This window comes from Microcebus murinus, chromosome 3 (genome assembly GCF_040939455.1).
Source record: "Microcebus murinus isolate Inina chromosome 3, M.murinus_Inina_mat1.0, whole genome shotgun sequence".
In the NCBI taxonomy this organism is placed as follows: Eukaryota; Metazoa; Chordata; class Mammalia; order Primates; family Cheirogaleidae; genus Microcebus; species Microcebus murinus.
Window position 1 is genome coordinate 110,133,514 of NC_134106.1, and position 27,634 is coordinate 110,161,147.

Here is a 27,634-nt window from a genome sequence, read left to right on the forward strand (position 1 = left end):
GTTTTGGTCGTGTGTAGTGCGTCTTGCCACGCCAAGTGACAGATGGTGGGATACCAAAGCATGCTGCGGCCAGAATTTCAGGGCACAGAGCAGAGTCTGCAGTGCCAGCCTAGAGGCCAGCTCGACAAGACTCCCAAAGCCTGAGGACACAGCATAAGTTCACCAACTCTTCAGGACTTTCAGGATTTTTGATTTGTTTCTTCTTGTTTTTGTTTTTGCCAATCTTAAGTGCATGCTGGCCAAAACACAAGATGGCTTTCTTCAATTAGTATTTAGAGTTATAGTGTTAAACAAATAGAAGATGTTTCAAACATCAGAATACTGCAATTGCAATTTGCATGTTTTCAGTAAAAGTATGTCCCCATTACAGATTTTCTTAGAAAAGGAATGTGCTCGTTTCCATTTTTCCTGTCCATTAGTGCTTATAAGCATATTGCATATATATAAATAACAACAACAATAAAAAAATAGTTTTCACAACAGGTCATTCACATAGTCTACTTTTTGTACTTCATGAAATTTCATGTTTTAGAATATATTAATTAAACAATGAAATCCACTGTTTTCTATTTAGAAAAGCTCAATGAAATATAAACTGAAAAAAGGAGATAAAAACTTAGCATCTGGGAAAAGTGGAGAACTTCAAGCAACAGAAACAGTAGAGGAATCATTTCAATGATGCCATTGATCTACACGGATTTAAATTTTTTTAAATAGTATGCCTTTTTCTTACAAAATATTAAATTACTGAGAAACCAAACTTGTAAATTAGGCAGCAGGGAGTGCCTCAGTTTGAAGTAGGAAGATGGAAACTCTACTCCTTGCCCCAAGAGAGACCTAAAGCTCTTCTTTAAAACACCTACTACTCCCTATTTAGGAAATTATTAGTCTCTGGAATATACACATCAGTATAATGAACATCAGGTTTGGATTATGACAACATAGGTTTGTATTTTGGCCTCAATTCCCAGTTTCCAGTCCCATGAACTTGAGATATCATCGGCTTCATCTATCTCCATGGGTTGCAGTAATGATTAGCTGAGATAAATGTAACTAAAGGGTTTTGCAAAGTCTTAATATTAAAACAAATGTCAGTAATTATTTTTGTCACATTGTATGTTTTCTAAGAGCTTTTGCAGTTACTATAGGTGAAACTGGACAGATTTTTATATAAATCCACTTAAGATAATATTAGAATTTTGCTTAATTGCAATAACTTCTATTATGGCTTTGTAAGAGAGTTAAAATGTATTACAGAAGAGTTTACGTGTAGAGTTAAGTCATGTGCTTTGAATATCTCTTTTAGCATTACCTTTAAACTTGTGCTGATTGATCTGCACTAGTCCTTCACATCTTTTATGATCAATATCACACGTTCAGTGTAAGAAATATGAAGTGGTCAACGAGTGGCAAGATAAATGCCTCATAAGAACAAAGCCCATGATCATAGTATTTCAGCTCCTTGTTCCAAGTAAGACAGCTAGTACCATGTAGTCATAATACATAATCATTAGAAATATATAACTTAATAATTACAATATATCAAATGTGTGACTCTGTTTATTCTTGGATACATTAATCGCCATGTGAGTTGTATTTAACTCACGCTAGTTTTGAGCCTGGAGCCTCATGAGGCAAAACCCTGCAGTTGATTCGTGAACAATCTTACTTGCTGATGTTCTTATTGTTACAATTAATATTGAGAATTTAATTCTAAAAACATGAATTTTTAGATGTTAGTTAGCATATAACTCACACACAGAAAACAATAAAAAATAACAAATGTTTCATTAAATTAGAAAGGATCATTTTGTTTTCAAAGTTTTTATTCTATATTTGTAATAAAACACCATGGCCCCAAGGAAAAAAAATTTTTTTTCTAGTGTGGCAGTCAATGTGTTAAAAAAGGTAAGTAGCCACAGTAGAATTTCTGTTACACAGCAGAATATCTATTTCTCATTTAGAGAAAGTAGTTTTACCAAGAACCTGAAAGATCAGTTACTATCCCTAAAAGACTAATTACTGAATATAGTAGCATGAGAAGGATCTATTTTTAATTCAGTATAAATGATCAATATTGTCACTGATCATTTGTGCTGAAGAAAAATATTACCCAATATTCAAGGAAGGAAAGCATTAACCAATATTCAATTCAAGTAAGTTGGAAGACTGAATGCTAAAGTATAGGAAACAAGAGCAGAAGACCATTGATAATAATAATAGGACTAGTAATAATAGTAATTTATTAAATACTTACATGCTGAGCAATTTGCTAAGTTTTACATGCATTATCTTTTTGAGTCTTCAGGCCAATGCTATGATATAATAATGTAATTTTTCCTCATTTTACAGGTGAGAAGATAGAGGCTCAGACACGACAAATACAGTAACTTGCCTAATGTTAAGAAGGTAGGAAAGGGAGGAGCAAGTATTTGAGTTACGGTTATTTTCCAGAACCTATAGAAACTCCTAATTGTAACCTAAAGCACATAAGATATTCTGTTTCCAAATGATTAAAATATAAAACTCCCAAAAGGTATTGGTATGGAAAGTCAATGTTGTCATCAGTCATCAGTTTGAAGTGGAAAGTTGACATAAATATAAGAAACAGTGGAAAATTCAAAATATGTAAATTAATGCTAACACTTATGATTTCCGATAGTACTCTTTATAACCACCATTAGGACTCACCCGAATTATAATACTACAGTCAGGTTCCTTTCTTTCTACATATACTTCAATTAACAAATCTCCAGCCTGGGAAACCTAGAAAAGGGCAGATGTGAAAACAGCACACTTACGCATGTTGCAAAAACACATATATGATACTTAAGACAGTTCCCAAGCCCTATAAAGCCCTAGTCATTACAACAATAAAATGAGCTCAATTCCCCTGTTCACACACATGATGTACCCATTTCCAGATGGCTGATTAAAGACAAAGAATCTACACAAATGTTATAATCAGCAACAACAATCACAATGCAATTTTTATCTCTTACTCAAGAGTTTAATGTTCTCGATTAGATTCTTACTGAAATAATGAATTTGACCACAATGAAAATATGCTGACTTCCACAGCAGAAGTTGTAGAAGCCATCATCATGTATGTTAGCAGGATAAATAAAAACGAGGATGGAAAATAGGCCATATGTAATTCTGCTCTTAGCGATAATGTGTGCGTGATATCAATAAAATTAAAAGGCAAAATAGGTCTTGCCAAATTTTCAAAGAGATGGAATTTGAGGATAAACTGGGTCAGAGCTGTACTAAAACCACAAATATAGAAAGTAAAAATTTAGTAAGAAAAAATTAAAGTGAAATGATAGAACAAAGCAGACAATAAACATATGTTTTTATTTTAATTATTTTTGGCCAAGCACTAAGTGCTAAGTTATTGAGGTCATTATTATATTCCAGAAGATATGTTAAGTGAAGAAGATGCAAGCCAGAAAATAAAAAGCATAAGATATCACTATGTAGACTAACAGTATAAAGTAGAGAAATTCAATAAAGAACCAAATGAAACTACAAAAAAAAAAAAAAAATTGAGTAGCTTTTTTCAGAAGTTCCCTTAAGATATGTAACCACATAGAAACAATAGCCATCAACCAATTAAAAAAAAATGATCACAATGAAGAAACAATCATTCTAAAGTTAAATTTCCCTTAGCATAAAATCCATTGAGTAAATTTGTGACAAAAACATTAATAATGTACTTTGAAGAAGTTTCTTAATTATTCCGCCATTACAGGCTTACAAATTCTTATTTCCAATTTCTTCCCTCACTTTCAATACTACACAAAAATTCTCGGAAGATACAGTTGACACTTTTGCTTTTCACAATATTTGCATAAACAGCTCTCTAAGAAAGGACATATTATAAAAACTGAAAAAGCAAACACAAAGAATTCATAGAGTGAAACTAAAAAGAAGAATAGCTAAGAAATTCAAACAAGAGCTGAGACAAAGAGAATGTCAGGAAAATACTCCAGAGGAGAGTTTTGAATGGATTAGAGGAAAAATTCATGCAAAAGAACAGATTTTCCCAAACTTTTTTACTTTTCTTTTCCAATTACTATATTTTATAGACAATTGTTTTATTTTTACTCACTTATACTGAATTGAAAACATGATGTTAAGAAGGCAGGAAAGGGAGGAACAAGTATTTAAGCTCAGGTTATTTTCCAGAACTTATAGAAACTTCTAATTGTAACCTGATTTCTTTACTGTAATTTGAATATAAAAGACTGATTCTTTATTGTAATTTGAATAAAAAGATAAAAATGTAAAAGGATACTCATACTTTATAATAACAACATAGATAATTGCTGCCAAAGATAACCTTCCAGGGCTCAGACAATTCTTTATCTTGTGACTGAAACCCTTCTAAAAAAGTGAAAATTTAAGAGAATTGATAATGAGCTAGATTTTTTTATGGTTAAACCTAACTCCTCTACAAGCTGCATTAATTACTTTGGGTCAAAATGGAAGAAATAATTCATTAAGTAATTAATATCATAGTATTAGTACTGGGGATAGAATCTAAGCCTTCTCTAATTTCCTTCATATGGAACAACAGCTCTGTTCACTCCTCTAATGTGTAACGGATACTATTTCAGGACAGAGAATTCAGGGTTTTGCTAACAAAAAGCATGTGTCGCATTATCTGAGTGTATCTGTAAACAGAGTACACTTGACCCGTTTTTATTATTTACCTTGATACCTGAAATCCACTGCAGTTCCTAGTTATTAGAAGATAATTCATGATCAACCTTAAGAAGTTCTAGTGAATATTCATCAAATGAGGTAAGCTACCTTGGAAAAGCATAGTGCAACCTGGCCATGAAAATCCAATACAATGTGACAGAGGAAAGCAAGACAGAATATAGAAAAGTCAACTAAGACAAAAATTACATCTGTTACAAAGATCACATTAGAAACATTCCATTAATACAATCATCTTCAAGCATGCAAAGCAAAAGCATATAAGAAATAATTTATATTTTCCAAATAATAATGAAAAAATCATTAAGCTATTTGAATTTTCAATTTGCTCCAAGTATTTCTTTGGCTTTAAATGCTTCCTTTGAAATCCACCAGCATTTTCAACAGTGCTTTTATAAATAAAATTTGATTTGATAGAGGAAATCTTGATATGTAAATGAAAACTGATTTTCCTTCTATATTTAAAAAATTTGCATCAATATATTTTGCATGTATTACACAACTAATTTATCTAGGGTTTTTTGTTCATCACTTTTACTTTGCTTCAAATAGGAACCTGAGAATATACACAGCAAATATCTTTACTTACAACACAAGTTTTTGTTTTGTTTCATTCTTTAGAGATCTAACTATTACTACTCACTTGAGTGTCTTTCCACTTGGTAATAAAGCTATTTTCTATGTCCATTTGTTTGACTTGGTCTTCTTTAACCTGTTTAAAATATAATTTGGGACATTCTAATAATGTAGAATACAAAGAGTGATGGCACTCATCGTTATATAACTCTTCGGGAATATAAATATCAAATTAAAAATAAGTGGGAATGGCTATCTTAATCGGCATGGGCCCACACAGCTAGGTCATAAATAAAGCCAACAAGATAGAGTCTCATACAGTTCAAAACAATCTATGATGATACTACTTCAGTCTGCAATTGCCTCAATTGAAAGCTCTATTGCTTAGGACATTTAACAAGCAAAGGAGCTGATGACTGGTTTCTTTTAGTTCATGTAGGTTGAGAAACAAGATATTTCCTTAGCTGAAATGTTCACTAAGTGTTTATTAAATTTCTACCATTTAGGTAAAGTTAGGTTTAACATAACTATGAAGATAATCATGTACTTTTTACAAATGGTACAGTACAAAAATAGAATATAAAGAGAGCATGTAAAGCCACACATTGTTTTTTTCTAATTCTTTCTTTTCTCAGCATCAGATTATTGCAAAGAATTTGCTATTGATCAAAAACAGTGGACACATATAGAAGGAAATAAAGAGAAGATCAAAGAGCAAAGGAAATCTAACAACCCTGCTGTCTATTCCTATATGAATTAAGATAGAAACATTAATATTTTATTTTATGAAAATAGTTCCTTTTTCTTTGCTAAGGAATCTTGTTGTAAGTTATCTTAAGAATGTAAAAACTCTACAAATGATAACCCTATCATACTAACCCACTTGGTTTAATCTGGTATATCTGTACCTCTGGAAAACAAGTGGTTTAATAAACAACATTTAATAAAATGCTCAGAGAGGTTACATGGCAATACCAAGATGCTAGAACTACTTATGTAATGAAACTGGACCTTTGACCTAAATCCACCATATTCAAATCCTGGGCTTATTTCCTCTATTTTTACTTCATAGAACCAAGAAGTCATCCCTATTCTAGCAGTTTCCTGATGAAACATGAAAATATTAACTTCATAAAATAGTAAGTTAAAAAGTCAAACAATTAAAACAGAGATGAATTGGTGAGTACTACAGAATAATATTTCAGAATTTTCCTTTTTCCAATTGGAGCACAATTAAAAAAAAAAGACCTAAAATGCTTTCAATTTAACTGCCTAATATTTATTACCAATTTATTAATAAATTCATAATTTCCCACCTCTAAATGGACATAATTCATACACATATAATGAGAAAGGAAATGCACATAAAAACCCTATAAATAGAACTATTTTGTCTCAAAGACATCAGATGGTAAAAAAGCTTTAAAAGCAACCAAATTTAAAATGAATGGCTATAGCTTAAAAAACTAGTTATATCTAAAAAAATTTTTTAAGTATAACTATTCTTATTTTCTCTCTCTATTCATAAAGACTTGAATAGTAACATCCTAAAATATACATCTTTGTTTGCAAACAGCAACATCAAAACCACCACAAGGGTAAGACATAAAATATTTACCTCGAATATTTCTACATAATTATTAATTAAGTCCTCAATTACATTCACTTCTTCACTGGTTTGTCCCTTCGTTTGAAACAAACAGGATGAAAAGACCAAGGCCAAATTATGGGCGTTCATGTGATTGATTTCCGAACATTTCTGAACCCTGTCAGAGAAAAGCATAGCTCGTTATGATATACTTCTATTTGGAAATTTCATAGAACTACAAACCAGGATTCTTATCATTTTTAACACCTACATATTGAAGTTCTCTCATATTAAAGGTATAATGTTGATTTAAAGAAAAACGTATGGATCTTCCTTTCAAGTAGCTCATCGTCCAAGAAAATAAGAAAGAATACTGTTAAAGAGATTAGTACAAGTCACAAAGCAGCACTTGACTGCTGATTTAGAGGAAGGACTGAGTGTATCTAAACAGTTTCATACTATGAAACAACCCGTGGCTAAAGCATAAAGTAAGCTTACAGAGTAGTGTAAAATGATGTAGAACTGCAGGATCAATGGAAGAGGAAAGGGGGCAATGTGTATGTGTAAAAGAAAGCAAGAAAGGGGCTTGGTAAGTATTTATTAGAGAGTTCCAAATTCCAAGTTCAAGGCTGGGCTAAATTTTCCAGAAAGTGCATATTAGGTTAGAAAGAACACCTAGAAGCATGTGTTTGTACAGTTATTCAAAATAGGATATTATTAAAAGCAGACAATTTAAAACTATAACTACATTTTTCCTTAGATACAACTAAGAATCACTTTTCATAATGAAGAGATATGAACAAACTAGCCAACTCTTCCATTCAGTAGGCTACAAGCCTTGGATCTTAAAAGAGCACTTAAAGTATCTACAAATATAAGTTCAAAGTAATTAAAAAACAACAAAAAACACCACTATAGTCCTCACCCCAAGAAAGGGAAATTTATATTGATAAAAGCGTGCTAGGTGAGAACTGTAAGTAGTGCATATAAAAGTATCTGTTGATGGTCTGTATTTGGGTGTCACGGACTGCATAAATAGCAGCTGCTCAACTGCCTGTTTAATTACATTTGGAAGTTTTTGCAGTACATATTAAACAAGAGAGACCAAACTCTATCAAAGGAATATAGCAAAAATAAGTTAGGTATTCCTGTCTATAAACAACATAGATTCTTGTGGGTATAAGACCAAGTGAGTAAACATGACAGCAATATATATGATAATGTAAAAAATTCATAATAAACTGCCAAATTGCATAGCAAAGATGGAGCAAGTGCAATCATCAAATATGATTTACAAGATGCAAAAGGAACTGGAATTTAATAGAGGAGGATGTAATAATTGTGGTCACACCTCTCAAAAACCTCTTCTTTACTTTTATCACACTAAAACTGTAAACATCTGGAAATTTTATCTGCATGTCTGCCTCTGTTACTAGAATCTAATAAGCATCTCACAGAGACTGTTGATTTAATCACACACTAGTATACAGTAAATACCTGGTGAATGGAATTAAGTGGATGTTGCTGATGGAGAAAGCAGTCTTTTATCTAGGGTAGGAATTAAATTAAATGCTGAATCAACTTGGCCACCTCCAAATTGACCTCTCAATCTTTTGAGGACATTATCAAACATTTCTGCCTTTCTTGAGACTTTCTTTTGTACTACCTTTCTCCTTAGGTATTATTCACCTCTCTTTAATTTCAGTGGCTACCTTAATTTCTGGGATAAAGTGGCTGCGACAGTATTCCTTTTCTTCCTGTGTTTCCTGCCCCCAGATGTTGGTATTCCCAAATGTTCCGTGTTCAGCCTGCTCAGGCTCTTCTCACTCAAGCCTTCTCATCAGAACCCCAAGGATACTGTTTTCTAATTAATTTCTCTGCCTCCTACACTACTTTTCCCCAACTAATCCCATTACAGGGGTTATTAACCTAAAACAAATTTGGTCAGTCACTTCTTATCACTTAAAGGATAAAATTCAATGTTTTTGTATGACCTGTACAGTCTTTCACAACCTCCTGACAACCAACTATAAACCTTTTCATCTCCTTGTACCCCTATGTCCCAGGAGTTATCCTTTGGCTCATTGCTCATACTTCTCCTTCTTTCATGCCCAGTTCATGTGCGTCTTTAAATCTGAAGCATGAAGCAGTCCCTAAACCTCAACACACAATATCTCCTCTATAGTTCCGTGCTGCATGCTAAAATTATCCATACTAAAATTTTTCCCAACATCTCATAAGCATAGAGATAGGATGATATAATGTAGACTATATTTATATTGGGTAATAAGAAAATCAGTTTACAATATTGGAGTTGACATGCATGAGAAGTATTGGTTGGAAAAGAGAGATAAAGAGAAAAGACAAATTGTAGAAGATTTCTAAATCTAGACTCTAAATAGGGTACTTTTAGTAAAATTTGGTTTTATAGACATTTATTCAAGAGAATATTTCACCCATGCAGGAAGCTACAACATATTCGTTAGCCAATGTTTACACGTATTAAAGTTTTTGTAATCATTTTTGCTAAGATCAGAACAAACAAATCTCTAGTTTTAACTCAAAAGGATATTTTTAAACATTGTTATCCTTCAGACATCATTTCTCAAGTCACCATTATATTCCTCATATCTTTTCAAATGCAGAGGGACTTTCATTTCAAGACACAGAAAATGGTTTTAACTTTTAAAATTTCTTCATTGGATAAATAGCCTGATACCAAAATATATGGGTTAGGTAAGATATAAACTGATAATAAAGAAATGCCCACTAAAAGAAAGCATTGTATTCACAGTCAGATTCCTGTTACAGAATTCTGGTCTCTGCAATTCCTTTATTCCCCAACTTCCCACCCAAATGAGTTTTATAACTTTTATTAATGCACTAGATGCATTTGAGGATGCTGTATATGATTATTTCTAATTTATTTAAGAAATTCCCAGTGTTATTTTTCTGTAAATGTGACTTAATTACAGAAAGAGAGGCCAAAGTGACTGTTATTAAGATATGTTGAAAGATTCATTATCACATGTAGAAGGAGGTTAACCACACTATTCTAAATTTAAGAAATGATGAGTTACTGAGTAAATTTAAGAAATGATGAGTTACTGAGTGCTATATTTGAAATGTCTAAAAAAGTTCATAAATCCACCCACCTGTAAAGGTGTTCAATTATAGCTGCCAAAGTTGCTCGGTTGACCCCTGGAAGAGTACGTATAAATGCTCCATACTTTTTAATTCTTTCTTTGTCATCTTGTGTATCTGGAGGGGGAAAAAAACAATCTTTAGACCTAATCATCTATAAAAGTTTTATTTTCAACAGTATTTTAAAATAGTCACAAGTATATTTTATGAAGTGAAACAATTAGGTTTCAGCAGAAAACTATTCAAACTCCTATAATAAAATTGCCTGTAATTGTTGAAAAGCATTTAATTACATAAATATTCCACTGCTACATGCTATAGTTCTTATAATTTGTAACTTACAATAAAAAACTTTCAAAACAGGAGGGTGAGAGAGGTTGCATTTTGTATCTTCTACTTTATGGAATATTGGACTTTAACTTAACAGGAATACATTCAATTAACTAATCAAGTTGGAGTAAAAAGTGAAGAATTAAGCCAAAAGTATTTTGACATTGGCCATGGAAAGGTTTCATTACTTGTATTTGAAAAATGACACTTATTTTATTTTTTCCATATAATATTATAAAAATCTTCCCAAAGCTATAAACCATCCCAGAGCTCTGAACTGTACATTACCCCCCCCAATCTATTTTAAGGGGCTTTTACCAGTTCTGGTACCTTCCAATCCTTGGAAAAGGTGAGGAGACAACCAGAGAAGTCATGGGCAGGACTTAATAACTACAATCCAGACTTAGAAGAGGATGAACCTTCTGCCCTTGTCATGGACAGAAATTTATTGGTTTATGGATGAAAAGGAATGACTCTGTACTCTTCTAACTCCAAAAAGCCAAATATCTAGAGAAATTAGAGATAAGAACCCCCAAATTTCTAGACTCCAGAGCAGCAGTCCCCACCCTTTGGGGCACCAGGGACCAGTTTCATGGAAGACAGGTTTTCCACAGATGGGGCTTGGGGGATGTTTTGGGGACAATGCAAGTACATTACGTTTGCCGTGCAGTCAAACCTCTGTGCTGACGGTAATCTGTATTTGCAGCCGCTCCCCAGCGCTCGCATCTCCGCCTCAGCCCGCCTCAGAGCACCGGGCGTTGGATTCTCATGAGGGGCGCGCAGCCCAGAGCCCTCGCATGCGCAGTGTCCAGTAGGGTTTGCACTCCTGTCAGGACCTAATGCCGCTGCAGATCTACGCCGTGATGCGAGCGAGGGGAGCAGCTGTAACACAGAGGAAGTGTCACTTGCTTGCAGCCTGCTCACCTCCCGCTGTGCAGCCCGGTTCCTAGCAGGCCACGGACGGGTACTGGTCCACAACCTAGGGGTTGAGGACCACAGCTCCAGAGGGTGTGTGGTGGCAGCTTGGTTTAAATTACTAGCTGACAGGGGAAATAAAAGATTATTCTTTTCATAAATAGCTGTGCTGACTTTGTAACCCAAGGGGACTGTACATGTATTCCCTCTCAATCCCCAACTACCTTTGGAAACAAGGGTTTTTCATTTCCTACTTAGCCCTACCTATTCTATTCACAGAAAGCCAGAAGAACATTTAACGATTCTTTAAAAGTACAAAGTCACTTGTAAAGGACATTAAGATCCCTGGGGATTTAAGAAACTCTGTGATACATTTTTCAAGTACACTCCTATTCAAAACAGCAAGCGATGTCCCTTTTGTACTGATTTTAGCCCGCACATCAGATTCATAAACATAAACATGGTCAGAACAACTTAAGTGTACTGGTAGCTGACTCTCTATAAGGAAGAGGGGAAAACACCCAAATTACATTCAAAGAGACTACTGGAAACGAATTAAGAATTATCACCCCCAGTGTAATCCAAACCTTTACCCTCATGTCATCCAATTACTAACTGTATGAATAAGTACATTTATACCACAAAAATCAATTAATATCACTACACTTATAACAAGAAGTCATGCTAGTATGCATATTTCACACATCTTATAAAAATAAAATAGATGTTAATTTCAAAATAAAACTTAAGCAATTCGAAAGTAAAACTCTGAAAAATTTCATGTCATATAGAAAATACGATGAGCAATGCAATGCAACTAGTCACAGAATTCAGAAAATTTAATAGTATTCTTAGAAGAACAGATTGTGTATCATATAAGCATAGCTGGTATAGCTCTGCAAGGCATTCTCAGCCTCAGACACAGAGGATGTCAGATTCTATGAGGTCGCCAGGGAGTTCTAGTTTATTCTTTTCAGATCCAACATGGGGCACTACTGAAGGGTCTGGCTGAGCGACATTAGATCTAAAAGCAAAGGCCTTAAAGGGTATTTGACCCAGTGTTCAAAGCCTCCTCCAAGTAAGTTCTCAAAGATTCACATCTAAGTGAATGGCGAACACACTTCCTTTATGACACAAGCCTACCGTTGCTGACTACCTCCTCCTGGTAGACTGACAACCGTATAAGACCTCTTTGTTATTGAATTTGTCAAATTTAGAAAAACCATATTTATCACATATTTTCAATAACTGATTTTACAATAAAGACAAACTGTAAGCTTTTATAAAATAGAAATAGTATAAATAATGCCATAATTATAAATTATAATAAAATTTTCTTTAAACAATAAATGGGGTTGCAAGGTAACTAAGCTGAAAGTGATGCATTTATTTCATTCCATTTTATACACCAGAAAATTATACAATTAACTCTTCTTGTGACTGCAGTTGACCCTACTGATTTGAGAAACATTAGAAAGCAAACAAAATATTTCTGAGTTAGGTAGTTAAATTGTGAAAAGCTTCATTTTAATAACAATGCTAGTCTTCTTGCTGACACTAATCAGGATCATTCTTGGGATGATTTTCAAACTGTGAATGTTTTGTGACATCCTTTCAAAATTAATTCCTTCAAATACATTATTTGTGTTTTAAACAAATACTTTCAATTTAAAAAAAAACTTTCTCAAAAGAGGCATATTATATAGTCAAATTCAAAAGCCATTTTCGAAAAAATTTTGAAACTAAATGTACATGAAAGAAATAGATTAGTAATTATGGTATAATTTAAAAATAAATTTTAAAAACTAAAAAAATGAAGATTGAAAATGATCATTTTGAAAATGCAAATATGAGAAATATTTATGGTTTATTAATAAAAATAAAAGGTGCTATATATATAAAAATCACAGATGTGGAGAAACAGACTATGAAATAATACAGAAAAATAGAAAAAGCTTTATTAGAAAGATGGGATTAAAATCAATGTTTATATCTAAAAGTCTTTATTATTGTGATATTTGAATATATTTTAAATTAATAGATATAAAAATTAGTTTTACTAAAATTAATATGAGCCAATAAGTGATTTAATAAACCAGTTTTCTAGGGTCATCTCTTAACTAGGTTCTTTTACTGTATAACAAGGCTTTTTTTTTATTTCATTAGATGGAATCTAGGAAAAATTGAGTTATGAAAAACTAAAAAAAGATTGCTAAGTACTATAAAGAGGTAGAATAAGTGATAGAAGAAACATAAAAGAGTCATGTGAAAATCTTGTAAAATGAGTCTTGTATTAAACCCTTCATTTAATTTTAATAACAAATAACAAATCATTAATAGTATACATGAACTTGAGTAAAACACTTCCAAAGTTAAAGCCAAGTAAGCACTAAGAAAGCTACTGAAAACTAAGTATATAACACTATTTGGCAATTATATTATTATAAATTTTTTGAAGTAGACAGAAACAGCTATTGATATTTGCATAATTTCCATCTAATCCATCATGAACATTGTTCCTTTGGATTAAATTTCAGCTTAAAGATTTTTAAAAATCTAAATATAAAATTAGAAGGCAAGCATTTATTAGACTCTGTATTATATTACCTAAAGCAGAGATCCAATATGGATAGAGCTCCTTGGTAAGAAGTGCATCATCAATGTCACAGAGAAAACTTTTCAGCACACCCGTCACATCTTCAAGCTGATGTTTCCCAGCCCTCAATTTAAAGCTTCTTGCATCCTTCCTGAAACTCTCCACGAGTTCACTTATGTGCAAAGGATCACCATTCTTTTGGTAGATATATTTGCATCCTAAACCTTTGTTTAAAAACAAATTAAAAAATAAAGTTACATTTAAAAAAGTCTAAATTCAAAATCTAATTTGATATATTGAATATGAAACAAATACTTGTGTTGGTATGATGAATAAGATGAAGAAATCATTATGTAAGAGTTGATAAAAACATGAATAAGGAGAAAAACTTCTTGTTCCTAATTTTAGTATTTAAAGTATAAACCTAATGAACAAACCCTTCCAGCCTCAGCTTCTGGTAAGCATCTGATTAGTCCTTCCTCCAGCTCTTGCAGAATCTTTTTCAAATGTTCTTTTGCCTCAAGTGCCCTATCTTCACTTACTCTCCCTGAACACAAAGTTGCCTCTATTTTTCACTAACAAAAGTGAAGTGAAGCTCTCTGCAATAGATTTCCCCAACTCTTGCCCCCATATTGTATACTAATTTCTATATGTTCCCATCTTCACATCCTTTCCAATGAAAAGCTGGGTCACCTCTTTTTCAAAGTTACTGATTCACAATGCCCCATAAAAAAATAAGAGGTGTAGTGGTTAGGGGGAGGAGGAATGATAATGATGACGACACACAATACAAACACAAAGATTCTTCAGTGTCCTCTCCCAGGTTTCTTGTCCTCCTTCCTTTCAAAACTAAGCTGCATTTCCTGTTTATTCTTTCTACTGTCTCACATGCCTATTAATCCTTTAACCACCTTTCTGTGACCAATCTCCATTCTGATGAGATCAACTTCATCAAGAATATTAATGACGTACTTTTTTTCTAGGTACTGTTCAGTTTGTAACTAGTGAGAACTCCCTGCAACATGTGACACTCCAAATGAATCCCTGATAAAAGTGTTTTAACTTCATGGCTTTCATGACATCACAATCTCTATCTTTTTCCCTCCCTTTGTGATTGCCCTCTAAGTCTTCTATTCATTCTGCTCATCTAGGATTTACCAATGATTCCAGGAATCCCCAGGAATGTTCTTTATCTTGTTTCTCTAGCTCAATATATGGCATTGCCTTCTCCCCAGGCCCTTACAAGTCAGAACCTTTCTCACTCACATTAAAAAAAAATACAATACTATGTCACAGAGTCATCATAATCTCACTCTCAGAACTATCCCCATCTTTCCATCTCATATTCTATTAATATTATCTTGTGCACTCAATTCCTCACTACGTTTTCACATTTGCCCCCATTATCATGTCTTTCTCAATAATGATGGCAGGTCTGTTGGTATTATCAACAAAATTAAAAATCTGAATACTGGCCTCCTGCTGCCAGTATTAAGATACATGAAACCCTATACAAATTGACCTAACCTCCTGCCTCTATATCTACCTCTTCTTCTCACACTAAGTTCTGGCCACATTTAACTATAGAAAGTTACCTGAACAATGTTCTCTTGTGACACTATACCTTGGAACACACTGTTTTCTCCTCTTGGAATCCCCATCCTCCTCTTCTCCTAACTAGCTCCTATTTCCTCTTAAGGCCATGGTAGGCATCATGCTTCACCCCTGAAGGCCTCCATTGCCATCTCTACCCCGGGGAAATTCACCCCACACCATGAACACCTGTAGCAGCCCCTGAACCTCTTTTCCATAGAATTTTAATGCAGAGATGTAATTGCTCACTTGCTTGTCTCTGACCCATAAATCTGTAAACTCCTAGAATGCAAGGATTATGCCTTATTCTCAGTGTAAATCCGGCAGCTACACAGGGCCTAGAAGAACTCAGTAGATATTCAATAAATGACTGCTTAATGCAAGAGTAAGGAAATTCTACAAAAACCAATGCTGACTAAGTGCCTGAGACATTATGTTTCTCACTGAGTGAATAGCTGGTACTCAAATTAGTCACCGTGAACTCAGTTAAGTCTAAACCTTGACATGATGAGCACCGAGAAGTCAGAAAATAGATTTTAACCTATAGGTCAGGAACTTCAAAATAATTGTTACCATAAAGGCTCTGAGCAACCACCTACATCCTGTGATCACTGTGGTATCTTCTAAGTTCATGGAAAATCTTTCCTTCTACACATGCTTTTAACACTGAAGTTTCCCCCATGCTCTGCTCACTATGAAGAAAAAAAAAAAAACAAAACAATCTTTCACTGGCTCTCTTGCTTTAATATGCAAGTTAATGCACCTTGTACTAGGGTTATAAAGTACTCATAAGGTATGAAATTTACTTGAAAATAATCTAATGTTTAGTTACTTTAAATTCAAATAAACACCATAAGGAAACTTCTGATTTCCTTAGAGAAATAGTAAATTGGCTACATTGGACCTAGTCAAGTTATTTTAATCATTTCTCAGCTTAAGAAAGACTATAATGCCATCAGGAAACTAATGTGATCTGAAAATTCCTAATAGGTTATGTTCTTACTAAAACATAACATGAATGCAACTCATTCATACCTACAAAATGCAAGCACACTAGTACTGAATTACTGTAATAAATGGAGATAACATTTTTCATTTTCCTGCTCCCATTTTCAAATAAACAGATGATTATAGCTGATTAGAAAAATATGAACATACTATCATAACAAAGAACATCTTACAGTGATGCTCACATGTGATTATTTAGAAATACAATACAAACATAATGAATCTAGACATTAATAATAACTGCATTTGGATTACATATAAAATAAGCAAAATACTTAAAATGTTGTTCTCCCTAGAAGAGATATAAATACACATAAATTTAATTTCTGAAAATTTTCTTCATAGTATTTATTTCTGACATTTAGTTACATATCAGTTTCCCATGGTCAAACATATGATTTATGGCTTTGTCTTTAACTTTTTACTCCCTCTACTATGTTTCTAATATTGAAATTAGTAGCTGGCATATAATAGACACTTGATAAACAAGCAATAAACTAATAATACACTGCTTTAATGTAGCCTTTTTACTAATTATACCTTCTTTTCAATTAAAAACACCCAAAGACATCTCTAATATTTAACAAAAAAAAGTTCATATACCTTCCAAAATAACAAATCAATCATTAATTCTTTTCCATATTTGTAATCTAAATAAATGGCATTTATCCACAGGATAAAAGGTGGAAAACATTTTTATATTAAAAATATATTCATGAAATTTCTACCTTTCAGAGTATGAAAAATATATGTAACTAAGAAGGAATTTAAAGGATTTATAATAATTTGAAAATATTAATAAATATGAGGAATAAAGATTATTTTTCAGGCATATAAAAAATACTATCATAGCATCTAAAATTAAAATGATGTTGAACCATACAGGTATAGATCAACTTGTTTTGTATTTGCTAACTATCCATAAAAATATCTGTTGCAAATAAACTAAGAGCATTAAAATTAATAACCATGCTATTTAATATAAACATTTGACCAATGGCATAGTGAATGAAATAAATACACATATACTTTACGTATATCAACAGAAAGGAGATTGTTTTTCATATTGCTCCATAGTTTACCACATCTAAAAACACACTTAGGCATGTTGTATCACTCTAGACTTTATTCTAGACTTGTAACCTCTGAAAAATATAGTCTTTAATCTACTATTGTTGATACACATATAATATATTCTTTCAATATGTTAACATTTTTATGCATGTAAAAGGAGAAGGAAATAGCAAAAGTGTATTTTTCAGTTTAAATGAGTCTTACTGGGAGAAGGAATGGCAATTAGCTGAACAATGCCTGCTTTTATTTTTCACCGGTATACTTACAAATATAAAGGGCTTTAATTCAGTCCAGCAGAGGTATCACTTAAAAACTGTAAGAATGATACTGTGAGTTCTAGGGGCTGAGTAAAAACTCAGTGATACTCACCATACTGTGTAACAAATGCGATGCAGCTGTTCACTATAATGGGAACGTCATTTTTGCTGAGCTGCTGATCTTGTAAAGCATTACCATCTGTACCTGCTGCTTTTTCAATTGCAGTATGCCAGACTGTGAAATCCAACTTGGTATGCCCATGGATGTATAATGTTCTATAAAGTTTAAAAAGCATTTTGAATTACAATTTTGCTTTAAAAAAATCTCACTTCAAGACAGATTACCCTTAAATCCACAAAAACGTGAGCCTGTCTTACCCGTCATAAGAAAACCCTTCCTCTACCCTCCATCTATCACTACTTTCCGCTCGATCCCTCTCTTCCCTGGACGGTCCCATCTCTCCAGAGAATACAGAAAGTTCTCTGAATTTATGGCCTCACTTCTTCTCATTCCCTAACCTCTTTTATTCTGTTTCTGAAGAAGCTAACAGTCACGGCTATCACCAGTGACTTCTAACGGATATTTGAAGCTATATTTTTCAAGAATTTAGAACTGATGATGATTTCCTGCTTTAAAAAGAAAAAAAAAATACCATCCAATTTGACATTTACAACACAATTCTTTCTGGATTGTCCTCCTATCTTTCTGGGCGCTCAGTCTCTTTGCCAAGCTCACTTCCTGTTTTTGAATATCAAGGTCATAACCTTAGCGCATACAGACACCACAGACTCTCCGGGGACGTGTGACCCAGCCAATGGTTTCATCTCCCCATGACAATTCCCAGCTCCAGGCTGTAACTTTCTCTCAAAAATGAGAGGTCCGTGTGACTCAAAAGCTAGAGCAGAGAGCAACTGAGAGTGGAAACTGCAGTCAGAATCCCCAAACTCAAACATTAGCTCTGCCATTTACTTCCTTTGTAACTTTAGACAAGCCATCAACTTTGTTTTTGCCTCAGTTTCACCACTGGTATAATGAGGAAAATAATAACACCTAACACAGTAAATGTAATATTAATGACTAAAGAATAAAACATAATACTAATGAATATTTATTTCGAACACCTTCACCTTAATGTTCACTAAGCATCTCAAACCTTTCTCACTAACACACCAAACTGCTCCTGCACCACAATTCTCCACTTACCCACTCTAAATTTTGGAATGAACCTGTACATCAGTCTCTCTCCTCAGTCACTGTCACATGAATTCACCCACAAAATTCTGTTGATCCACTCTCCCAACATAGAAGCCGTTTCATCTTCTTTCCAATATTGCCTTATTTCAGATCTTCATATTGTCCTTTGCGGTCACTAAAACCCCTCCTAATAGAATTCCTTCCCAATTCTCACCCCCCATCCCTACTCCTCACTACAATCATTCTAAAGTGCAAAGCTAATGGCATAACTTCCAGATCATTGTCTTTCTACAGCTCTTGAGTTTTCAATCATGATCTAGCCTGCACTTCACCCTCCAACATTATCTGTCATTCTTCCATGCTCGAGTCACTCTGGGGGAAAAATCACATTTCCTTGTCTTTTTCATAAATATTTTCTGCTCTTTGGCTGACTACTGCAACCAAAAGCTGTCCTCCAGGTGATGCTTCCTGACGTCATCACCGATCCCCCTCTTATGCTTAGTGCATATCCCTTTGAATCCTCCAACGGTGGCTTTGCCCACCATGATGTCATCTGCCGTAGCTCCGTGAATGTTTCAGCTGCCAGCCTCAAACTTTACATGGGCAAGCAAGGAAAGCATTTCAGTGTCCCTAGTCATGAGCATAGACCCTGGCATTTAGTACATACATAATAGTTTTAAAGATCTATCATTAGATATAAAATTTGATTTGAAACATACATTGACACATAATAAATATTCTCAGTAAATGTACAAAGTAAAACTATTTAATCTTGATTTAAGACTGTGAGAGGGATATCTTGGATCCAAAGAGAAGGAATGAGCTGCATGAGCTGTGAAGCTTTAGGGGCAGGGAGTGGAGGGTAGGAGGGGAGGGATGCGATCTTTTACATTTCTGATAATCACTTGCCCTAATTTAAAAAGGAAAAAAAAATTTTCCTTTTTTTCCTTTGTTTCCTCTTTTTGAAATGTTCCTGTGAGAAGACAAAGCTACCACCAAGTTAGCACACTCACTTCTAACATCTTCTGAACTTGCTATAATTAACTTCTTTTCTAGTGACACTTGTGCTTGTTTGTAATCTCCATCTCTTCCTTTTTGACATTTTCATCTATTGTTTTTATTTTCCATACTACCACAGTAGTCCTGACCTCCAGGTTTTGTAATTTTCTTTTTGAAGAATTCTTGACCCTTGCTCTACTACTCCTGACATGCAACAGCCTTTTCATTTATCTTACATCATCTTTAGGTCAAAAGCATTCTTTTGCTGAGTATATTCGTCTAAATGAAATTATGTAACTCAGGTAATTTCCCTGAGAAATATAAAGCCCCCACATTATATAAACTTAATAAAAATTATATCTTGCTAAATTCAGGAGTTTGGGCCAAGAGAAAAACTTTTTCTGATTTTTATTTACATAGATTTTTACCTAATTAGAAACTAAATACAGTATAAAATCTTTATAACTGTTTGCCTATAAACAACTACAATGGGTATATGAACAAGCAGTAAAAGAAATCCAAAATACAGTGGCTCTCCTACGATACCAGTATAATTCTGCCATTAACTGTGAACATTTTCAAACTTTAAATTTTCTTTCTAGTCAGAAGAAATCCCAACATGACAAGTTGAGCTGACTTTTTGTGAACTAGTGAGAAGAACTCCTGAGTCAACTTGTCAAAGAGTGACTCCTCAAATATATCATCTAGTGCAGCAGATGTTTGACATTTAATAACATCAGTTCAACAACTTTCCTCTCTGATGCTTATCTAAACTTTGTGCACACTGAATAAAATATCAAAAGATATTTTCAACACAAACCCTGGCCGACTTTGCGATTTCAACTGTTATCAAACAACCATTTCACATTTCTGGATAAGAATTCCAAGGAAACATTCATTTACATCCTAAAAAACTGAAAAGTTATCTTAATGAACTTTAATTACAGAGAAATGAGTTATTCTAATTGTCCATTCTCCAAGCATACATTTCATAGGGCATATAAAGAAACATTTCTCTTTGCTATAATGAATCAAGGCAGTTCAATAAGACATAGAAATGAAGTCATAGGACTAATAAAAACAATTCTCTCAAAATTGTAATATAATAACCACAAAATGTAGACAATCATATTTGAGCCTCATCTACTGCCAAGAACCACAAGAGTCTTCACAAATAGTAGAATCAATAAATTTGACTACATAAAAAATAAATATATTTATGTAAATAAAGAACATTTTAAATAAAACAGAAAAATAATATCCTCCACAAATATGGCTGGAGACGATAATACCCTAAGCATCTACACAAAACTAAAAACAGTCAGTCCTCTACGGAGCCAGTCATCTACAGCCACAAAAAAATAATTCACAGAAGAAATGCCAACGACCAATAAACATGAACCAGTTTAAAAATCAAAGAGACGTATTAAAACAGCAACATGTCAAATGCAATTTATCAAAGATTAAAATGTATAATGTTCATCACTGAAGAGTATAACCAGATGAACAGTCTGAAAGAGATTTGACAATATGTACCAAGAATTTTAAAATATGTATGCATTACCTTTTTTTTAATTTCAGCATATTATGGGGGTACAAATGTTTAGGTTATATATATTCCCTTTGTCCCACCCTAGTCAGAGCTTCAAGCGCGTCCATCCTGCAGATGGTGCACACCGCACCCTTTAGGTGTCTGCAAACCTATCCTCTCCCCTCCCCATCTGCCCGGCACCTGATGACTGTTACTATTATATATATCAAATTGGTATGCATCACTTTTGATGTTATTCCAACCACATGACTCCTTCACAAGCACACAATTTGAAAGACACAGTATGTTTCTTCCAATACCTTTCTGCCCTCACACTCAAGTGCACATGCATACAAACACATGCATCTAGCAGAGCATTTAAAAACTGGAAATAAGCTGAAAACCAGGGAAAGGTTAAGCAATTTTCTGATATCCAGAGATATGTATGTGTTTAGTACAATGGCCAGAGAATACATAATTTTATATATACATATTTGAATTCAATTCCATTTGCCAAAATGTTAAATTGTCTCTGGATACAAAACTCATGGATATTTTGTTTCCCTCTTTATATATGTCTGTGCTTTTTAAAAATGTGTTTAGAAAACAAATCACTTTAGTCAAAGTTTTGACTGGTTCCTTGATGGAAGATATTTACAGCCTTCTGAACCATGCCATCTTAAACTATCATTGAACTTTTCAGGCCAGAAAACAAGAAATATCTCTACCAAGCTTTTCATTTACCACTAGGAAATTAAGACCAGAGAGAATGTGCCTAAGGCCTCAGGGCTAGGAAGGAAGAGCAAATTTGAGCTAATAAGGTAGATTTTCTGGTCCTACCTCGTGCTAACCTAGTCCATGACCCTTCCTTACCTGAGGAATTAGATCTCCACATTTTAAAGCCTTAGTCCTCAATTCCAAAAATGCTCATTCAAAAGGTGAAATGCTGATGTATGTATCTTTACGTGGGCTTTCTTCTTAGTCTTCTTTTCACACAGAGATTCACAGAAAGATCTTCTGAAGAACTTACCACAAAGTCATACTATTGGAACGTGCCTAGAAGATGATCTCCTAGAGCCACTCATAACAGAAGATCTATTTCTCTTTGTAAAGAAGGGGTGGCTTATATTCTGCCTTAAAAAGCATCCTAGGCACATTGGAAATGCATTGGATATGATTTTGAAAGACAACTTTGGAAATGTTCTCTTTTTTTTATGCTTCTGAAACAACCTTTCAAAGCAGAACATACTAATCATCACAGTGGGCTTTGTGCTATTGCTTTTTCCTGGAAAAATATGAATTGTGTTATTGCTGTAATATCTGATTAGAATTTTTTAATGCACTAAAATGCACTAATCTCAAGTGTACAATCTGGAACATTTTAACAAATCTTCACACCTGTGTAACCATCACCACAATCAATATATAGACCATTCTCATCACTCACAATGTTCCCTCATAACTGTTTGTAGTGAATCCCTTCCCCCACCACCAATCCTAGATAAAAACTGGTCTGTTTTCTGTCACTATACATTAATTTACCAGTTCTATAATTTCACATAAATGGAATCACACAGTATTACCTTTCGTGCCTGACTTTTTACTTAGCACAATGTGTTTTAAGACCCATTGATGTGGTTAATATAGATATCTTTGTAATTCTATAATATTCTCTCTATAAATATATCACATTCTGTTTATACATTGACTCACTGAAGACCATTTAGGGTCTCTCCAGTTTCTATTATAAATAGAGCTGATTTGAGTATTTGTGGAGGAGTCATTTTATTGACATATTATGATTTGTTTGGGGTAAGTACCTAGGATCTCATATATTGGGATGTAGAGTAAGTGTACATTAACTTCATTTTTTCGAAAAATGCCTGCTAAACTGTTTCCCAAAATGATTGTACTCATTTATTTTATAGTCCTACCATACTTATTAACACATTGTATTGCCACTAATCTTAGTTTTTCCAGTATATGTAATATTTTCACACTGAGGTTTTAATTTGCATTTCCTTAATGTTGAACATTTATATGTGTTTGTTGACTATTCATGGATCTTCTTTTAGAAATGTCTACTCATTATTTTTTGCCATTTTCTTGGGTTTTTGTCTTAAGTTATATGCATTCTATATTCTAGATACAAGTGTTTTACCAGATACATGTGTTGTAAACATCTACTTCCAGTGTGTGATTCTTTTTGTTTTCATAATGGTGCCGTTTAAAGAACAAAGTTTTTAATTTTGATAAAGTATAATTGAGTTTTTTCATTTATAGCTCTAATATGTGTGCCTTTTATCTAATTCCCTGGCTTTATCATTTTGAGCTGGCAATAAAATGTTGAATAAAACTGGTAAGATTGAATATTCCTGCTATTTGAATGCATTTTTTCAATTATATCTAATGTGTTAAGTTTATTGCTATAAAGTTGGTCACAATATTCCTTTATCTTTTAAACATTATAGTAAAAGGATCCATAGTAATATTTCTCTTTTCATTCCTGGTGATTTGTATTAATATCTTCTGCCCTTTCTTCTAAGTGAAGTTTTATCAATTTTCTAACTCTTCAAAGGAAAGTTAGAAGTTTTTCAATTTAATTGATCATTTCGAAGAGCCATGTATTGGTTACATGATTTTCTTTACTTTTTCTCAATTTTCCATTTCATTGATTTCTGCTACTATCTGTATCATTTCATTCTCTGTAGTACTTTGAATTTAATTTGCTTTGCTTTTCCTAGATTTTTAAGGTGAAAGTGTAATAGACTGATTTTAGATTTTTAAATTTAATGTAAGCATCTTAAGCCATAAATTTCTTTTAAATATTGTTTTATAGCTATATCACAAAATTTTGATATGTTTTCATTATCACCAAACTAATATTTCCTAATCTTCTCCTGCAATTGAAGTATGGGTTGTTTAAAAGTATGTTTAATTTCCAAATATTTATGAATTTTTGAGTTATCTTTCCATTGCTGGTTTTAATTTAATTCCTTGTGTTAGAAAACATACTCTGAGTAATTTTACTTTCTTAAATTATAGAATCTTTCTTATGGCCTAGGATACAGTATGTCTTTGTGAATGTTCTACATGCACTTGAAATATAACATGTAGCCCCCCGTGTGGGTGTAGTGTTATATATGTGTCAGGCAGGGGGGTATCAGTGAGGTCAAGTAGTTACAAGTCTTTACTAATTTTCTGATTTTCCACCAGTTAATGACAGCCAAAAGTTGAAATCTCCATTCAAAATTGTGGACTTGCCTATTGCTCCTTTGTAACTTTTTAATTGGTGTGTTCTGAAGCTTGGTTATTCAGCACACATATATTTAATATTGGTATGCCTTCTTGATAAATTGGCACTTTTATCACTATGAAATGATCCTCATTTTCTCTGATAATTTTGCTTGTGCTGGAGTTCATTTTGATATTAATCTGGTTGCTCCACTTTTCCCATGTAGGATTTGCATGGTATATTTTTATATTTTTACTTTTAACAAATCTAACTTTATATTTGGTATGTTTCCATAAGTGTGTTTCTATAAGTTATGACTTACTTAAAAAAAAATCCATTCTGTCAACCTCTACCTTATAACTGTAGCTTCAGACCATTAACATTTAATGTAATTATATGTTTGATTAGATTTAAGTAAATCTACTATTCTGTCATTTGTTTTCTATTGTCCTAGCTCCTCTTTATTCCTTTTATTCTTTCCTTGTTTTTTTTTTTTTTTTTTTCCCTGCTATCTGGATGAATTTCCTTGGCTTCTTTTGGTTTTTTTTCATATGATTCTATTTTGCCTCTGCTATTGGCTTAATAGCTAGACCCATTTGATTTGTTAGTGGTTGTTCTAGAGTTTTCAACAAGTATTAAAGTCTACCTTCAAGTAATATTATGCCAGTTTACATATAATAGTCTTGAAATGTTATTTTTTTTTATTTCTCTCTTCTTGTCCTTTGTCATATCGGTATACATTCTACCTTTATGTATGTTATAAACTCCACAATATATGGTTATTTGTGCTTTAAGCAGTCAATTATGTTTTAAAGAAATTTAAAAACATAAAATATGATTTAAACATACACACACACACTTTCTGTTGTTCCTAATTCCTTCGCATAGATCCAAGTTTACAACCCTTATCATGTTCTTTGAACCAGAAACACTTACTTAAACATTTCTTATAGTGTAGATCTAGATTCTGAGCATAAGTTTGGCCAAAAAATATTTTAATTTGGTTTCATTTTGAATGATACTTTTTCTAAATAGGGTATTTTAAGTTGACAGCTGTTGTTTTGTTTTCCAGCACTTTGTAGATTTATGACATCGTCTTCGGGCTTGCACTGTTTCTAATGAAACATTCTCATATTTGTCCTCTATATCTAAAACTTTTTTCCTCTGGTACTTTAATTTTTTTTCTCATAACTAGTTTCAGGACTTTCATAACAATGTGTCTTGACAGGGTTTGCTTTTATGCTGCTTACAGTATTTTGATCTTAGCATGTGTGTGGATTTATAGTTTTGTTTTGTTTTTTAAGCAACTTCAGAAAGTGGCCATATTTCTTCAAAGTTTTTTTTTTTTTTTTGCCCTCTTTTCTAATTTTGGGATTTAATTGCACTACATAAAATTGGTTGACACTGTCCCATAAGGCTCTGAGGCTTTGCTGATTGTTTTTTTCTCTATATGCTCAAGTTTTGGCAGTTCTTACTGCCATGCCCGCAAGGTCGCTGATCACCTTTTCTGTACGTTAAGCATATCAAGTGACATTTTCTTTTCATATATTGTATTTTCCGCTTTAGAAGTTATATTTAACATTTTTTTAATTATCCATTTTTTCTCATTATGTTTATACTTTCTTTCATATCTTTGGCTATATTCATAATATTTTAAATCATTTTCTAAAGTCTTTGCTAATTCCATCAGCTTTCTCATTTCTGGATCTGTGCCTATCAACTGGTCTATAGATTTTTCACATGACTAGTAATTTTAACTACTTCCTAATCATAGTGAATATTAAGTTGATCAGTGCCAGGATTGCATTCTTTCCTTAATGTTAATGATTGTTTTCAACATCATTTGCCTATTTGACTCCAGGCAACTAGATTACTTGTAGAACAGCTGATCCTTTGGAAGTCTGTTTTTAAGCATAGTGAGGTAAAAATAAAGCAACCTTTACTCTAACTAAAGCTCAGTTAGCCTTTATACCATGGCATTATCTCCCTTGGGTCTTTACTAAATGTCCTGTGTGTTTAATGAAGTCTAACTTGGCTGGACAGAATCTGAACATATTCCAATGCTGTCTAAGCTCTAGGAATCCTTCAACTTATAGTACTCTGGAATTGTCTCTGTCTGGCCTCTTGGAGTTTCACTCTACAAATATGTAGATTATATTGAGCCAAAGATGCACAGGAATTCCTTTGAAAATTTCTGCAACTCTTTATATATCTCCCTCTGCTCTGGTACTCTCCCCTGAAAATCTGGCTACTTCAGAGTTCCTAAACTCCCATCTCTACTATACCTTGCCCTCTGCTCCGGTTCCCCCACTCTCTGTGCCATGGCTGAGAGTGCCTGCAGATAGAAAAGAAAGTCAAGGCGATCTTAAGCTACTTCATTTGTTTCACTTCTCTCTGTAATCATAGTCATAAAACACCTAAATTGTCCCAAGGTTGGAAAATAGTTGTTTCATACATTTTGTCCAGTTTTCTAGTAGTTTGTAGTGAGTAGGCATGTTCTATGCCAGTTACTCCTTCACGGCCAGAATTGGAAGCCTAACACGTTTTATTTAGTCATCACACCCATAAATCATCTTCATTTTAAGTTTTGGGAGATACAATATTTTTGCTACTTTTCCAAATAAGACTCTAGAGCATGGAGATGAAATTTAAGTCAGAAACAGGCAAACACACAGTATTAATATACAGATGCAGAAACTGTGGCATAAGAATATGCAGTAGGAATTTAAGTTTTGACAGTTAGCTTAAATAGCTTGTTTCTTCTGAAGCCAACAGTTCAGTAAACAGCCCATGGCACCTGATACCTCAAGAAAGACAAGGGTGCCAGCATTTCAATCTCATCCCTGTACACTGTCCGGCAACCAC

The 27,634-nt window shown here is 33.4% G+C and overlaps 1 protein-coding gene across 3 annotated transcripts in view; it reads right to left on the reverse strand.

The window, feature by feature from the left end:
• The window catches only part of ARAP2 (ArfGAP with RhoGAP domain, ankyrin repeat and PH domain 2), a 177,640-nt gene that overhangs the window by 45,440 nt on the left and 104,566 nt on the right, over positions 1-27,634 (reverse strand). For 2 of the 3 annotated variants that reach the window (XM_012770987.3, XM_012770988.3), the window contains exons 20-25: positions 17,922-18,085; positions 13,889-14,101; positions 10,048-10,153; positions 6,923-7,070; positions 5,372-5,440; positions 2,692-2,766 (exon numbers count right to left, since the gene is read on the reverse strand). In XM_012770987.3, coding sequence (XP_012626441.2) covers positions 2,692-2,766; positions 5,372-5,440; positions 6,923-7,070; positions 10,048-10,153; positions 13,889-14,101; positions 17,922-18,085 — 775 coding nt within the window. The remainder of the gene's footprint in view (positions 1-2,691; positions 2,767-5,371; positions 5,441-6,922; positions 7,071-10,047; positions 10,154-13,888; positions 14,102-17,921; positions 18,086-27,634) is intronic. The other variant, XM_012770990.3, reaches the window with a different exon arrangement.